General features: G+C 43.1%; 1 protein-coding gene and 1 long non-coding RNA gene across 16 annotated transcripts in view; one reads left to right on the forward strand and one right to left on the reverse strand.

Annotated features, from left to right (window-relative positions):
- Positions 1-17,936, forward strand: part of BLNK (B cell linker) — a 103,042-nt gene that overhangs the window by 48,771 nt on the left and 36,335 nt on the right. For 2 of the 15 annotated variants that reach the window (XM_068949990.1, XM_068949992.1), the window contains exon 1: positions 5,472-5,626. The exons of 11 other annotated variants lie outside the window; for them this stretch is intronic. In XM_068949990.1, coding sequence (XP_068806091.1) covers positions 5,580-5,626 — 47 coding nt within the window. In that variant the 5' untranslated portion in view covers positions 5,472-5,579. Of the gene's footprint in view, positions 1-5,267; positions 5,627-17,936 lie in introns of those variants that run through there. 2 more of the 15 variants (XM_068949993.1, XM_068949989.1) reach the window with 2 other exon arrangements.
- LOC138067800 (uncharacterized) overlaps positions 5,642-17,936 on the reverse strand; it is a 51,041-nt gene continuing 38,746 nt past the window's right edge. The window contains exon 4 of the long non-coding RNA XR_011142143.1: positions 5,642-15,956. This is a non-coding gene — a long non-coding RNA (uncharacterized lncRNA). The remainder of the gene's footprint in view (positions 15,957-17,936) is intronic.

Below are 17,936 nucleotides of genomic sequence, written 5' to 3' on the forward strand. Positions count from 1 at the left end.
ACTAACATTAAAGTGTGTGGATTTAAAAGGAAGATATGTACTACTGATATTTTATGTAATATTTAACATTGTAATGTGGACATTAGTAATACTAGTAGCTTCAGCAGGAATCCCTGACAAACCGCAAATCATCACACAAACAATACACTGCAAGGTAGCAAACTACACAGCATTAATTTCACTGGAAAAAGAAGCAATCAAAGGAGTCAGGCAGAAATCTGTAGTCGAGAAAAAACATCAGACTCATCACTGATAGTAATCAAATTCTGGAATTGGCCTAATGGTTTCTCTATCACGATGCCTCTGTATGAAGATACTTGTTCTGATCTAGGGACACCATTTACCAAGGACTAAATCGCTTCAGACAAGTCTTCTGATATCTTATTTCTTTGTTACAAGAGCTGTCTATTTACTAAGGGAAGCAAAGTCAAATCGTAAATGATCTTAACAATACGGTATAGAAAACTGGAGCCCTCGGTAAACTGGAAATACTTGGCAATAATTCACAACAAATTTTGACCTAATGAAGGTAAGATACAAACAGCCTCAGATAGAGTCCCTTGCACGGAGAGCTGTTTTGAGCAAGCCTTTCTCAAATAGAAAACAGACCAAGTCACCAGAGTGAGGAAGCATGTACAAGGAATGAGCCAGTGGGAAATAAACGGCAGATAATAGCAGAGGGGTAAAAATAATTTTAGTTTCTGAAGATGTAAGATAAAGAAAAACCTTTTCAAAATCATTTTATTTATGAGCATAAGAGGAGAATTACGTAGACATACTGGGAGATGGTCGGGGAAACAAATCCAGACTAAGCCACAGCATGTGCAGTGATGAGGAAATGGTGTTGCAAAACTCAGTAGCATTTAGATAATCTGTCAAAGTATTAAGAAGGACAAAAATGTCAATGGCATTTTGAGCAGCAAAAATCAAAAAGCATGAACACTCTGTGAACAATCCTGGTCAAACTGGCAAGCCCCGCATCACCTGCATTAGGCAATGGGACCAGGAATTTATCCTGTACCTTTCATAGCCACATACAGGAAAATAAAGCTACCAGGTACCCACCTAATCATGAAAAACAGCAGATTCCACATGATTCTTAAAAGGTTAGACAAGAAAATACTGTTTAGGTAATGAGCTTGAATGATGAGGCTCTATTCAAGCATCACTGGTACCGGTACTGCAGGAACTCCCCTGCACAAAGCCTCACTCAGGGCATGAAAATATATTCCCCTGGGCCTTGTGTGACATGCCAGCCCCCACATGCTGGCCAACAACACGTCCCCTTGGTGCCCAGGATGGTTGCTCCAACACTGCAGATACCTGCCAGGCCATAGCAGGGGCTGCTCTCCCCGGGACTGGCCGCCCTCCCCTCCGCTCGGCAGTGCGGGCTGCCCCAACTGCTGCACCAGGGCTCAGCAAGCAGCTGCGCTTGCAGGCTGGCTGCTGTGCCTCCTCCGCTGCCTTGCCGTACCCAGACATGCGAGGGTGCATGGGGGTGGCACAGGTGACAATTCCTCGAAACAAATCCCCCCCCCCCCATCAGGAGCAGTGCTCTTGGCCGGGAAAGACAGTTTCACTTGAACCAAGGTTGCAGCCAAGATGCCGCCCACTCAGTAAACTGGATCCCAGTTCCTCTTTGCTATTCTCCAAATGAGCACATGAAGTCAAAGAGGGGCAGTTGCTGGGATGACAACAATTACAAAAATAGGATGACATTATAACCGCCTCCAGACTGTCCCAGTCCTCCTAAAGAGGAAGGAAGGCCATTTCCTGGAGCTGAGCTTAGTGATGCCCTGCCCCATCTCTTCTGCCCAGGACCCGAGACGCATGATTTATGGGATCAAGGCGAAGAGAGAGGAAATCCTTTCACCCTTCCTGCACTTTCGCTGGTCTGCAGGGCTCCTTCTCCCCAGAAACTGCAGCTGCCCCCTTTCTACCTCGAGTCACTCCGGGTCAGTACATCAGCCGGATGACCAGCATGACTTACCTTTGTGCTCTCCTCACATATGGTTTGAGTAAAGGCTTTTACAGACCAATTTTGGACTTTATAAAAACCTCTTGACCACAGACAGGATCAATCCCAATGCGTGCCAGATTGATTCTGAAACCATCTGCTAGGAAAAGTAGCAGGAAAATGGCCTCAGGCCATTTGGAGGGATTTGGGTGCGTTCTTTATTTAAGGCTTTTCTCCAGTGGTTGTCCTATCTTGTCCTACCCGGATTAGCTTGGTCAATACTGGGATAGATGGCTATGTATGCAGATTTGGAGGCAGAACAGAAAGCATTAAGCAGGCTGTAGTCTTTTTTTGATGAGACTACACTGTTTAGATCCAAATGCTCCAGATGCAAGCACACATTTAAATTGGGGAAGAGGAGGTATTTCACTGTGGGATCATAACCAGAAAAGCTTTGGTTGACATCATCTGGTTTAGGATATGGAGGGTTCCTTCTCTTAATTTCAGGAGTTAGATACCCTGTGCTTGACTCCACTAGTTTCCCAGTCATAGTATATGTTAAGTGGGCAGGAAAAACGCTCTGTCATGCTCTGTCAACTCTCTTTATAGCTAAGATAACTAGGGGACACTGGGCCCTGCATGTGCTATTCTTCCTGGGGAGGAAGAGGCTGACTTAATCTTTGCCTACGCTCTGCATGAGCAAAGACAGCCAAACCCTGTACTAGTGACCTCTGCTAATTCTAGGCCAGGCCTCTTTTTCCCTCCAAAAAAGAATCAGAGTGTCTCGATGGGGGTGGAAATAAGGGGAGATAAGATGAACTCTGTGTAAGCATTCAGAGCAGGTAAGCCGTGAGGACAAGTACTTACTTCCTCTCCCTGTACAGCTTTCCAGCATCAGGTAAAAACAAGCCTTGCAGGAATAGCAGGAAAAGGTTTTTTTGCTACAAGATGCTAGTGGATATTAAAGCGAGGAAGGACTGTGTGTTGGGCCACATGTGCGCATGGAAGAAACAAGCAGGTTGAGAGATGACCAGTGAAAGGCCTTGTGGCCAGTGCCACAAAATCTCAGGAGCAAGCCTTGCACAATGGGAACTTTCTCAGCGGTGACCTTTTGGCAGCAGCACCAGTGTAAGCAGACGCACACCCTATTCCTCCCACCCCCAGTGCTGCGCTCTTACAAACATCTGTGCACTAAACCAAATCCCTTCCAAGTTGAAACTTCCCTTTTTGTTACTTTTGGTTACTTTGTGCTAGGCCATTTGTAGTGGATTCCCTTCCCAGTCCATTTCCCTGCGCAGCTATACAGACGCTCGAGCCAGCAGATCAGTGGGCTCCGCGATGCGCAGCGAGGAGGGAGCCGGCTGAAGCTGCGCTGCTACCAAGCAGCGAGCCAGGCCAAGTCCAGCCTCAGGGACTGCCCCGAGAACAGGGCGTCTGCAGGGACGCCTTCCCGGGAGCAGAGCGCTCTGGCGTGGCAGCGCTCTGCAGACCAGGGTGAAAGCCCCCCGCACCAGGCACTGCTGAGCATTAAAACCTGTAAATTGTTGAGTCAGCGGCAAACAAGGTGAAAGCAGTACGCAGTGGGCATGACAGGCTGCCACCAAAGATCTCCAAGGGAAACAGTTTGGGATTTCTCTGCTAGTCAGGCAAGAGCCAGTTGTTGTGCAAGAGAAATCATTGTATGGGTCTGCTGAGCAAATCGCAAATTCTGGTATAAATTTAGATATGGCTAGAAGATTATGCAAGCAAAAAGTAAAGTGACACTGCAAATTATTTACACCTACTTCTTCACATGGCAAGAGTGCAACTTTAATTTTCAAAATACCTTTTATAGAATAAACTTGCAAAGGTGTCCAGTTCGTAACCAGACATAATGCAAGGTGGAATTCCAGAAATGCGTGTAGTACATGATATTATTATGTCATTCCTTACAGCCCAAGAACTGTGTTAGACACCCCAGACAGTACGGTTTGTTCAATACCGGCCGTCCCTAGAGAAAAGCTGTATGCAAATACCCAGTGACGTGCATGTTGAAAGCTCAGAGACAAAAATTGTTAGCAATGCCAAAAGCAGAGCAATACTGTTATTAAAGAAACAAATCTTGTGGCATCCTCTCTTTCTTCCCACTTGACAGTCTTCTGCACTAATCAGAAAAGTGTGTTTTGCCACTAAATTTTCATAAAGAAACAATTATGATCAGTACCATCTAGGGAAGAAACACTTCCAGGTGGATATCTAGCCTAAGTGGCTGGAGAATCTCCCCAAGAAATACCTCCTGATGTCCTCAAAACATATTGCACTTGTCGAAGTGTTATTATGATTCAGATACACATTTATAAAAAGTAAAAATAAAAATAAAAATGAAAGAAAGAGTAGATTTCCTGCCTAGAGTAGCCTTAGCTTATAAACTAAGCCACCACAGACAAGTCAAAAATACAGAAAGGAGAGAGAGACAGCAAAAGCCACAGAATTCAAAAAGCCCGTTAATCTGCACTTCAGGATAAAGACCAAACATTAATACCTGCTTATGCACCCCTCGGAAACAACCAGCTGCCTGCAGAGATCAGCCTGAAAAAGGAACAAATGGCTGAGCCCCAGACTATACAGAAATCCCAGGCTCAGACACGTGAGCCACCAAACACCCTTCAGCTAGCTGCATCTTGGGTGAGAACGGCCTTGCCTAGGCTGGATCAGGGTTTGCTCCTGCCTTAGTTTCAGAGGGGGAGGAAATATTTGTTTCTGACAGTGACATTCAAAAGGATGGGGACAGTGGGGCAGTTTTCTCTATTTTTGCTGGAGACCTTTTGGGAAGGGCGAAGTGCCCACGGCAGTGTGTTGCGAGCTGGCACATCCTAACTGGGGCAGCGCCAAGGAGTGGGGAGCAGCAGAGCGGCAGCCCAGGGTGCAGGGTGCAGAGCCACCGTGCGCACCCGGCTGGCTACCTGGGCTGGCCGTGGGCTACCGGGCCCTGCCACAGCCCGCTGAGGTTTAGCTGTGTACAGCCGGGGAGTATCGGTCCTGCAGGCACACCTTCTCTCAAGGGCTCCCCTACAGCCCTCGGAGGGCTTTACAGGAGGGAGCGGAGGGGGGTGTCTGAACGGTTTGACGAGGCTCTGCTTTTCCATTGCGAAAAAAGTAACCTCCGCTCCCGGGCCGCCGGCTCCGCCGCCGCCGCCCCCGCGCCGCGAGGGGCCGGGCCGGGCCGGGCCGGACTGGAGCACCGGGTCCCTCCTCTGCCGGCGCCGGGGGGAACGAGCGAGGCTGCGACAGCCCCGCGGCGGCAGCTGCAGCGCCCTCGATGTAACGCCGCCGGAGGCTTTATTTGCGGAGACGGGGCCGCCGCGCCGGCAGCAGCAGCAGCAGCAGGAGGGGGTGCCGTGCCGTGCCGTGCCGTGCCGTGCCGTGCCGTGCCGTGCCGTGCCGTGCCGTGCCGTGCCGTGCCGTGCCGTGCCGTGCCGTGCCGTGCCGTGCCGTGCCGTGCGTTTCCCCGCCCGGCCACCTGCCTGCAGCCGGGCAGCGGCAGGAAGCGGCGGCAGGTGGCGCGGAGCGGGTCGGGCCGGCCGAGGGGGCGGAGAGGGGCCGGGGCAGCCGGCGGCGAGCGGCGGGGCCGGCAGCGCGGAGCATGGACAAGCTGAACAAGCTGGCCGTGCCGGCCGGGGAGAAGCTCAGGTAGGTGGCGGCGGGGCCGGGCCGGGCAGGGCGGCGGCGGGGCAACCTGCTGCCGGCTCTCGCCGGCCCGGCTGAGCCCGGCGGGCCGGGAAGGGTCACGGCGAGGGGACGAGCTCTCCCTGAGCCCGTTTTCGGCAGCGCCGTGGGGCAGGACCGGGAGGTTGCGACGCGCGAGGGACTTGGCACAAGTTTTCGTGTAAAACAGAGCTGCTACCGGCTCACCGGGCGGCACAGGGAAGTGCACAAAGATAAATCCGGGCCTGCAGCGAATGGTCAGATGCAGCAGGTTTCAAAGCAAAGTGTGTCCCTGCTTCTCCTGCAGGGAAAAGTAAAAGAGTGGGCACATGCCTGTTTTCAAAGGCTTAAGGTGAAAATCTTTGACTTGCTACGGGGAATGAACCATACGTAAAAGACTGAATTAATTGCTTAATGGTTTAACCACACCAACCACAGGTTGGTGTCCTGTGAAGGTGCCTTTCCTAAGTTCTTTAGGCACCTGCTAAGTTCTTTAATATTTCCCAGTCTTCAAAAGAACTGATACAATGTAGGAAACAGGAAAACGGGAAATCTTCCCAAGTGAAGGAGAACAATTTTAAATACAGTGTTTGAGACAAAAAGCAGAAGCTGACCATTACTGAAGTATTTTTAGTGTGACACGTGTACTGGAATTGGCACCCCAAGGCTTTTTCAACATATGACTTTTATTTTTTAATGTTGAAAAGAAGTCTCATTGCAGATTACGGTGAAATAGGAACTCCCCTCACCCCCCCCCCCCCCCAAAAAAGAAGAAAATACTGAAAAACAAATCTTCTAAAATAACCCATATGTAAACACTCACCACCAATTTATAAACCTTTCTCAGCTTCCTTCCCTCTCCCCAGAAGCTTTCATGGAAATCAAAATATTCCCTTGTAAAGCTTGGAACAGCTTTTCTTGACATCTACCCTTTCAATGATGTTGAAATATTGGGGGATAGGAGGGGGAACCTGAAAAGCTGCAACGGCCCTGCTATTCCCCAGCATGACCTACTGAACAAAGCTAGGTGGACTGCATCCCACATCCCTGGGAAGGACTCTCTGCAAGGATCAATGGATAGGGGACACACTGGGAAAGCATATACTGCCTCTAATGTTATCACCTTATAATTTCTAAATGGTGACAAGCCTCAGTGTTAGTATAAACTAGTTATCTCAAGATGATAAGCAAGTGATGTGATGGAAAACTTGATGCCATCAAGGCAGTTACTGATATATAAAGAAATAAAACACCCACCCTCCTGTGATTAAAATGGAAGCCAGGATGCAGCTGATGCGCCGGTGCAAGTAGTTAAAACAGGATCACTTGCAGATACTTAGAGGAGGTTTGATAGGCCAGGGTTATAACGGTCTGCAACTTGTTTGTGTACTGATTCCAAACCCCTAAATTGGAAAGGGATGCCGCTGCATCCCTGCTGCATCTTTACATGGGCTGACACTTTATCTTGGTTGAAGTTTTAACATTGTTGCAAAATAAGGAAGAGAAGGAGGTAGCTCTACTTTGCTCTATTATCTTCAAGTATCAAAGGCTACTTTTTCGCTGCTTCTTACAGCCAGCTCACCATGGTTCTGCAAGGAACATACGAAAAACGCTTATTGCTCCAATTTGTGAGTGTTCTCATTGCACACAGTGGAGCTGTATGCATGCTTTAAGTTGAACATGTCTGAATACCTTATTAGACAGAGATTCTGGATATTTGGCTACATGGTCTTACTACAATATCAGGATTTTAATAACATATGGCAGAACGCTCTATGAGTACACATTGAGAGTATAAATTTAGAAGAGATGTGCAAGTACAGCAAGAGACCAGCCTAACATGGTAGCAGCCGTTGCTTCACTCTTTGAAATAATCGTATGTCCGCTTATGCCATGCGGCTTGTTGATTTCATAGTATAGCCCCTATGTGTATGGGAGATGCCTAGCTGGTTCAGAGTTTGTACTGAGTATTATGTGCATGAAAAGATTACATTAGAATCTAACTTTCTCCATAAGCTAAGATGTATTCGTACAAAACAAAATTTCACTTGGCATAATTCTAGTTCAAGTATTTCTCTAAAGACTAGCATTGCTGTTGAGTTGGTGTCTGAGCCTACAGCTTTTGATTTCCCCCCTCCAAGTGTAGATCTGATAAGCTAGCTATTATGTGGTTTTGATAATCTCATATCAATCTTTCTCTCTATTCTCTGTGGGTATATTTGAATCTATCAGACCTAGCTTTTCGTTGCATTAGCAAGTCTTGTATCAGATCTGAATTTTTAACATATTCAACTCCTTCATTTATCTCAAAAATAAGAACTAAAAGCGGTCTTATGTGCCTCTTTAACTACCATGTTGTGGTTATGGACATTGTTTGCAGTTGCAATTAAGTCACCCAATTAACTTGAATATCAGACAGGAATGCTGGGACTTTATGGAATTCCAGGATTATTTTTAGGTAGTGTGATAAAGTATGCACAGCATTAGGCAAATATTCCCTCCAAATACACTATGTATTCTGATTGCTTCCAAGTAGTCAGGAAAGCATGAATTCCTAGGCCAATTTATTAGGAGACAGGTTAACCTATGTCGTGCATACAAAGTATTTGCAGGTACTTCTTAAAGAATAGTGTTTTAAAGTGGGGAGTGAAATACACGAGCAATAGCCATGCTAACATGGCAGGCTTTGGTGTGCCTTGATTTCAGCCTGAACTTTCAGAAAATAATTTTATGCTTCAGACAAATGTATACATAAATAGATGCACTCGTAATCCAGGATGAGAGTTGGCAAAGGTAACATGAAGTTAGCAACTCAAAAGATATAGCACCAAACTTGCAGAATCTTTTGTGGTTCAACTTCCTTAAACTAAGATGCTATGATTCCTCCTTTTTAAATAATTTCCAGCTGCTGTATATGACTCTTGTAACATCTCTTCAGACTTACTGCATTTTTTTATTATGACCACAAACCTTAATAATGACCCTTTGCTCTTAGTTGTTTTCAGCTGTGTATCACAAATCCATTTTCAAAGGCATCATTACCATCACCACTGCAGGGACAGACGAACCATGGCATGAACCAGAAGTTTACCACAAGCTTTCATTTCTCTAAGGTCATATAAGATGACAACTTCCAGATTACAAACAGGTTGCTTTTCCAACTCTAAAGAGCATGGTTTCATGTTCTCTTCAGATGACTTCATTAACTTGTTGCAATTTTTTTTCCCAAAAAAGCCTTAAAATCACTGCCTCCATCCATAACTCCCAAATCTATGAAAAGCTACTGCCTTTTTTTTTCTAAAGCTGGCCCAGCCTGTGAGCTTATTTGCAGTACAAAGCCAATCCTTTTGTTTTAATATCCCCTGCTAAACAGGAAGGTTTAAATCCTAATTCTGTTAGAATCAAGAAGAGTTTCCCTAAGGCCTGATTGAGAGACATCTAGCTGACAAATTTTAAGGTATTTATGGTCCTCACTGATTTTCTGCTAATACAGATAGCCTGACTGTAACTATTAGGTCCGTTCTTCTTATACCTACTCTAGGGCACTTTGGCTATATAGCCCCCCTCTAAGTTTAGCCAATATAACTTTGATGACAAAACTTTAGAGTGGAAACTAGGTCTAAGAGTTCTTTGACTTTCAACATCAACTGCATTTCAATCAAATTATTAGCCTATAGTTTTGCCCCTCTGTTTTACAAAGGTATTCCTCATGAAAGCGTATAAGCAGAAATGAGTTTATTTAACTGTAAATTGATGACTTCTGTGTACAGGATATTTTACCATAGGCAATACTTCCTCTTGGAGAAAATGAATTGGGAATAATTGAACATTAATTTTGCATTGTAAGATTAGTGTAATAAAAATACTTACTATTTTTTTCCTGTTAATAGTAAATAGCAGCAACTTAATCTAGTTTTTTAAACTAAATTTTTAACACACTGTATTTCAGAATCAGAGTGAAAACTCGGCAATGAACAAGACAAAAGAACAAAAATAAACATAGATAGGAAAGAAACTTAAGTGCCAAAGTAAATTAGAGAATGCCCCCCACTATAGAATCACACACCTGAATCCATATCCAACGTTAACATTTTCCCCCTTTTACTTATAGCCTTCAGAGGAAAGGATATGCAAATGCACACAATTAATTCTGTGCTGCTCAGTGGTCTGAGGGCCCAAATCAGAGGAAACATTCCCCGTTAACAACTTATTAGCATGACCCCGTCTAGTTGTTCATCACTGCCTCTTCTGCACAAGTCACGGCCCCTTTGCTTCTGCTCTTCTACCTGCTCTGTTTTCTAGCAAAAGCCTCAGCTGCCTCCAGCCTGAAGCCCAAAGGCAGCAAGGGCAATGAATGTCCTCTGGGCCTTCAACCACTGGGTTCCCACCTCCAGCACCCGTTCACCCCAGCTTCCAGCTTCTCCTAACAACTGTCCACTGCACAGTAATATTGTGTCCCAACAGCAGCTACTGTGGCACACCAGCCATTTTAATCCCCCAAAAATGAGAGCTGAATGTAAAGTCACATTAAATCATGGTGCTGCTGGTATAGTCTTTATGCATTGAAAAGGAACGCGTAAAGGAACGCAGGGATGGGGAAAAGGAGGTCCCCAGCCAAATTTGCCATGCTGATGAGTACAAATACGGGTTCCTCCTATGGGGTTTTTAGGTCCAGCTTGCCACACAAAACATGGAGTTGTGATTAAATGATGAAGCTGTACAATCTGTTTCCTCTAGCTTTCTGTCAGTTTAATCAGTTCATTAATCTGTCTCATCTCTGGACTTCGCACTTATCTCATTCCATTCCAAACTTCCCAAACTACAACTGTGAGAACCTCCTCTTACACCCCCAGTGTGTTCTCTCTGCACAAGCATTTCATAACAACAGTTCCTCTGACCGTTTTTTTCCTCACTCTCATCCTTCTCCCTGACTACCTCATCCTGTCAGGACCAAATTCTATCACTGTCTGCCATTCTGCCCTCTTCATTAAAAACAAATTTCATACGTAAATCTTCTAATAAGATTACTTGGTGCACACTGTTGTTAGGGAAATTTGTGACCCACTATTTCACATATCTAACGGAAATGCCTCAAAACTATTTCTGTTATAGGTAAGAATCCGACTGCATGAATCAGTTGAAAGCCATTTTTACCCCTCTTCACTTCTGCAGATGATTTATAAGACCCTGACCACTAGAAAAGAAAGAATATATGGGCTCGTTATATAGTTTTTGCTTATACTTTCTGTCGTTGTAGGTGATTATTGTATTAGAGGATAGATATTTAGTTTTATATAACGTCCTTTCTATTCTAAGTACGCTAAAGCATGTTACACTATGACAGATAAGTAAATATCACTTTTAGAAAGCAAATGTCATCAGTTTTATGTGTTCAGCAGACAAGAGAACTGGAAAACTGATAGTGTTTTCTCATTTGGTTGTAGGGAACCCTCTTTAGATTTTTGGTAGACTGTGAAAGGACTTTATATAACGTGTAACTAAGTTTGTTTTTTAACAGCCATACTAAATGACTGATGGGCAAAGGAAGCCTAGAAATTTTGTTAGCATCTTTGTTCCTAATCTCTTAATATATACATTTTGGAAAGTTTATTTTCCGGATATCAGTGAAGCCAGATGTGCAATGCTACAAGTTTATGAGCTCAGTATAAATGCTATAGTAAATTTCTTAGCAAGAATTAAAATAACACATCATGAGGCAAAAATATGAAAGAAAGACATGAGCACGTATTTTTCAAGCTCAGTACAGGGGTAACTGGGTGACGTGGGCTGTGAATGAAAGAGGTCAGATTACATGGCTAAATGATTCCTTCACATCTTAAAATATAGACACTGGCATCTGTGCAAGAAGCACAGAGGCAGCTGAGCGCTGCTGAAGCTGTAGTTATATGGCCAATGTAATTCGGCATAAGGCTGAGCTGCTGCCAAAAAACCTTTCTGCCACTCCCTCACTCTCCCTGCTGCCCAACTGCTCATTGCCACCCTCGCACTGGCAGGAGGGTGTCCGTGGCCATGTGATGAGCCAGATCTGATCCTGCTGATACCAAACTGGCAAAAGGAAAAAGAAGTTAGTTTTTCAGCTGGGTGTGTTCCCTCAGCCATCATAGATAGACAAGCACTGAGGTCAAAAGCAAGACGACAGAGAAGGGCAGGATTTCCCCTTTCAATAGCAGCCCATGTAGGCGCCGTTAAGGCGGCCATGTAACTTTTGGACCAAAATACTTCTGAAGTTCTAGCAAAACTTGCTAGACTTCAGTCAAAATAAACAAAACAAATCTATGACAAGCTCCTGTTAGATCCCTACTAGTGCGATGCCTCCACCCTGCAGTCTATGCTGGATATGACGCTTCTGTAGGTTGAGCAAAAACACTTATCGTCCACATACAGAAAGTGTTCGTTAGTCCCCATCAGATGTGCCAAAATTGGTCCATCTCACTACTCCTCCCTCTTTTGGATTCTAAACAAGCAGTAAAGTCATTTGAGCTAAAGGCATTAAATTTAATAATTTATAATTATAATGTAGTGCTGAAGACATAACATCCAAAATCTGCAATTTTTGCTATAAACATTATGTAACAAGCAAAAGTATGCAAAGGAAATCAGTTGCTACACCGAAGCTGCTAATTGGTAAGGAAAAGATTGAAAGTGGGGAAAAAAAACATTATCCTTTAGAGAGAAACCAGAGAGAGTTCTAATCTTCTTCCAGCTCAGGTGGCCCCATAGAGAAACACTGCCTAAGAGAGGAAAACCATGTCAGAGAATGGAAAAAGAGGTACTAGACTGTAAAGGACAATTTAAAAGCCATGCTGAAAGTCCAGTTGTGAGTGTGTTGGGTTTTTTCTCCTTTATTATTGTTCTTGCTGAGTAAGTTTGAATTGAACCAAGCATGCAGTTAGTTTTTTTCTTCTTTTTTAAGACAAATCTTGCCTCTACAAAAGCAATGTGAATTTATTTTTAAAAAATCTTAAAATGAGAGAATTTATTAATTTCTTGCATCTTTTGCTTACAGAGTGTCTTAGCACTTACTTACCTAAAAGCTATTCCATTGGAACCCGTATCAGTGACTTGCAAATACTGGGGAAGATTAGATATCTGAGGTTATTTTGTCTGTAGAAACTGGTTAATAAGAATGTTTAATGCCCTACCTAGAAGATCTACTCTCTTTCTTTCAGTTGTCAGAGTACTATTTGGTTGAGCAAATGCAGACCATTATGCATATAAATGCACTTTTGGTTTAAGGAGAAGAGTAAGAAGTTGATTTTAAAAAGCCCAAGACCACCTCTTCTCTAGTACAAAGAGCCTTGCCTTCACGCTACTGAGCCCACAAAGTTTTCCAGTCCATTGAAAAAGCACACCACTTTATATTACTCCAAGTTCATGAACTCAGTGGATTAAAATCACTACATTAGAAAATGTATTTTAGCAGCAAGCAATGACACAGACACTGATGAAGACTGCATTCAGATCATGAAGTGAATTTATTGATATTGGTGCTTATGTGCCTACATTAGCAAGACCACAACATTTCAGTACATAACTTTAAGGCAGTTCAAGTTAGATGTGTGCTTAAACACCTGGCTAAATCTTGGTCACACCATTACATAATTGAACATAGATTTTTTTTTTTTTTAGTTGTCCTTCAATAGGTGGCCAGAACTAAAATGCCAGATCTGAAGTGTGTGGAAGAGGTAGACAGGAGGAAAAATAAATTAATTCACCATATTCTAACTCAAAATCGAAGATGAGCTTTCTTCTTTCTATGTCTAATTCACTCACGTTTTTAGGTGTTATTTTCCTCAGTTTTCTTACTTTTCCATTCACCTTCATTTCCTTTATGCAACCGTGCTATGCTTTCAACCTACACGCCTGCAGGAATGACAAATGTCATCTCACCTTTCAAAAATGCAGTAGAATTGTGACTAAAAGTAATGTTACCACTGTTTATCATGGAAATGTTCTGGGTCCATACCAAGTTTTCTCTTTATTCACTTCCCTGCAATGACTTTAAACTTCCTCTTTTTGGTAAAGCATAAAAAACACTGCTCTAAAATATTCTGTCCTTGCTCTGCTATAACCTACAGGACTGTAGAGTACTAGCCCTTCAGGGAGGCATTTATTTACATACATTTAGTTTCCCTCTGCTGCTTGCAAGCCTTTCAGAAGAATGGAGTAGGCTTTGTGAATATAGCTTCTGTGTAGGTTGGGTTTGTTTTTTTGTTTGTTTGTTTTTTCAATGCATCAGCTGGTATCTAGACAATCGGTGCATATAAAAGACTAGTTAACCAAGAAGAGTCAGAACAGAGCAGGTTAGTTGCAGAACACAAGATTAAACTTACTGTGCCCATAAAAGATCTGCAATATTCACTTAGCACATCATAATAGCTAATTCTTCTTTTTCTTCTTTGTACTACTTGCAGCGTGACTGTTATCCAGTTAAGGATAAGGATGACATTTTTGGCACTCCTTTATGAGATAAATGGGAGAACAAGTTGGATAAAAGGGAAGAGGTGTCCATACCTGAAACGCCCTCAGAGTTGTGTTAAATATTTCCATTTCAAAAGGCTATACTAAAAATTTTGCACCTGACCATCACCAGTCTTTGGATATGCAAAACCATTTGTGAAGGCCCCACAAGTAATAAAGAAAGATAAGAGGAACCAGATCTACTATTTTCTGCTAAATCAGAGGAAAAAATTATGCAAAAAAAAATCCATACAATTTAGACAAGTGAAGTCTTTCGTATTAATATACTGCTCATAAATATTCAGAATAAACCTCAGCCTTCCTCTAAAATGAGGGAGCAGTTGCACCAGTCAGTGTCACTGACAGGGCTTCAGTTGTCTTACCCCTACTGATAAATCTGCATATGCCTAGATAAGTCATATAATTAATAATTATTCATATTACTTATGAGCCCTAGCCAAGGATAAGGGCTCCTTGGCTAAGTCAAGATCAAATTAAAATGAAAGGCTCTTTCAGTTTGCAGAACTCCCAATCACCTCAAATTAAGTCCCTTTTACTATTTAACTTCATGTTAGGACTAATTTATGCCAAGGATATAATATGCCTTTACATGTTACATACTTTCATTCAGTCAGTCTGTGTTAATACTTACTAGTAAAAGACAGATTGACAGTTAGTTTGTCAAGATTAGCTAGAGGGCATATGAAGATGAAAAGTATAATCAATATTTAGCCTTTCTGTGCCTCTGTGTATATCATGTAAACACACACCTGCTCCAATTACAGTTTTTTGCCTCTAGACAGAATAACAGAGGATTGAAAAGTGAGCAGAATAGGATGTTATTCAGACTTCAAGGAAAAAATCAACATTCATGACAAAACTAAAATATTTATAGTCACCTCCTCTTGTATATCTCATGAACACAGCAGAAGACAATTTGCTGCACTTCCTTCCTTTCAGATAGGTGTCTGTAATTGATTTCTCCCCATAAGCAAGCCTCTTTCAACTTCTTTCTTCACAGCTTTGAGAGAGCCTTTACAGATAAAGATCAAAGGCTCATTGCAATGAACTGATGGTTTGGTGCCACAAGTTACCACCTCCAGCTCCAAACTTCCTCCCTTCCCACCACAAAAATTCTCGCGGCGGAGGGCTGCCATAAGTCCCCAGAGAGCATGAGGGGCAGCAACTTTCTATCCCAGATCTGCAGCAACTGAGACAGTTTATCTGACTGCACCCTAAGAACCCAGTGTTGTACATCTGCATTATATAGCAGTCACAGAAAACTCACCGACTGCCACGCAGCGCATGATGCCAGTTTGCACTCTCCTTCTCGCTGCTCCAGGTAGAATATATATATAGCAGCGCAGGCGGCTGGAGCTCTGAAGCACTTGCAGTAGGCCTGGAGAGAGGAATTAGATGCCACCTGTATTTGGGAATTTCATGTTGCTTTCTACTCAGCAACTGGAACAGGAAAAAAAAAATCGTACTAAATAATTGGGTTGTTCTAGATGCACAAGTATCACAAAGCTATATCTTATGAAGATACTCTTACCCAGTTCACTGAAAACAGTATTCTTCCACAAAGACAGTGTTAGGGTTGCTGTACTGATTGAAGCCTACTGTATGAGAGGTGGTGATCTTCTTGTTCATTAGTTGAGTTTGAGAAGATCAGGTCAAGGTAAGACATTCAAGCTTTTCAAAATCTCAAGCGGTGCTTTTACAGATCCCTCTCTTGGTGAGCACGTTTTCCCCCCAGCAAGCAGGTTTCTTCCTCTTTGTCAATAACCTTCTTTCTTAATTTTGTCACCTGCACATCTGTTTATAAAACTAAAAGCTAACAGAAACACAAAATAAAGACCAGTTGGGGGTAGAAATAGCTAGAATAACTGTGCTATGAGGAGGAGTAAAAGAGGGGGCTGGGCATGCTGTTTCTTCTTTACAATTTCACATTTTTAAGAACAGAAGCAGCTGTGGTAAGTTTTAACCTTCTGTTCTTTAGTTTTTGTTTTAATCTTCTAATAATTTAGGTTTTATTCTCCAAATCCCATTATAGTCTTCCTGTTTTCCCCTTTCTTTTTATGATTCTTCTTTGCAAAAAAAAAAAAAGGGGGGGGGGGGCTTCAGGGGGAATTCATTTAATTTTTTTTCTTTTTTTAACTCTCAACTTGCCCCTATTAAATCCCTTTCTTCCTGGTTCCCAATGCGAAGCCACTAGATTTGCCTGGAAAATAAGAATTTTCTTTTTGCTTGGTCTATTAAGCAGTCTTTCTCGAGCCAAAAGTGAAGGCTGCAGCCAAAGTGCGACTGTCTTACTTTTTTTAAGTGACCAGAGGTAGTAACTGTATCTTCAGAATATGAGACTTCCTAAATATGGAACTAAACAGTGCCTTGTCAGGGAACAAAGGCTGTCCCCAAAAAGGTGCAAGAACTGAACCCAGGCTGCAATCCCTCTTTTGGAACTATTTCAAGTTTACCAGTTTAATTAAAGATCTAACTGGACTTCAGAGTAGGAGAAAGAATATGCAGGTCACCTCACACTGAACGTGCATGGATTCAAATCTCATCTCATTACTGCTTGAATAGGTGCCTATCATTTCTGTCTGAATATATCCTGTTCAAAATTCTGTCTTTTTCTTTTTTTTTTTTTTAACCAGAGAAACTGGGTCCCATAAGCACAGGCAGGGATTTTTTCAAAAGGCACAACAGATAATTCAGACTGTCTTGTAAGTGCCGGAAATTTGAAAAGTTATAATTATAAGTGCTCCGGATAAACAGAAGTAAGCATGCTTGTAATACAGAAAGCTTCCTGTGATTCATTTAAAACTGGTTTTCGTTTGCTACCACTCCCTACTACTCCGCAGTCAGCACTGTTCACAGAAACACCATCAGTACCACTCCCGACTCTGAGTGCACACATCTGTGCTCACAGCCAGACGCGCTAAAGCCCAGCCTTCCCAGCCAGGAGCCCTCGTAATCATAGCTTTGCAGCAGAGGGGTGTCATTTGCCACGGGCCTGGCCTTGCCACGTGCCTAAGCCAGCTGCACAGCTGGAGTGTGGTCAACCAGCGTGTGTGCTGATGGTCCAAATTACTGGATTCACTGCGCACAAATAAATTAAACATACTGCGCTTGCAAACAGACGCCTTTCCGCCCCCAGGAGTGCTGGGAGGCAGCAGCCGCTGAGGAGGGGGCTGAAGGCTGGACAAGGAATGCCTGTGGCAGTGGCTTTTCCAGAGCACGTGTCGCACCAAGGGCCTTACAGGTCCCCTCCTGTGAAAGGGAGTGCAAAGGCAGACTTTGGACTGTGTGAACGATCTTGGCAGTCTGAATGCAATCTGGATACCAAAAGTCAGAATTGCCAAAAGTCAGAGCATAAGCAGGGGATTCCCTAATGAAGAATTCCTGGGAAATACATACCAACCCCACCATCTTTCTAGCTATATTATATATTTGTCAGTGTCTTCAGAGATTTATAATATTAATAGATACGGTTTCTCAGTCACTTATTTGGTGAGGGAACTCCTTATTCCTTATTCCTCAGACACAGACCTGTCTGAAAATAAGACTGACCCCTCTTTCTCGATTCTGTGCATTCTCTACCTTAGTTTACATCTGAGTTGAAAGCTTATTACACGCTTTCTTGTTGTTGTTATTTGTATTTTCTTTTTTATTATTTTAACTATGGAAACCTTTTGTGGGATATTTTGTATGCAAAGAAGTTAGAAGTTTCCAGCTGATCTTTGAATGTGTAGATGTGTCATAGGCTAGTCTTTTCCCTAAGTAATCATTCTCCTTCATTTTACCTACATTCCTC

Source organism: Struthio camelus, chromosome 7 (genome assembly GCF_040807025.1).
Source record: "Struthio camelus isolate bStrCam1 chromosome 7, bStrCam1.hap1, whole genome shotgun sequence".
Lineage (NCBI taxonomy): Eukaryota > Metazoa > Chordata > Aves > Struthioniformes > Struthionidae > Struthio > Struthio camelus.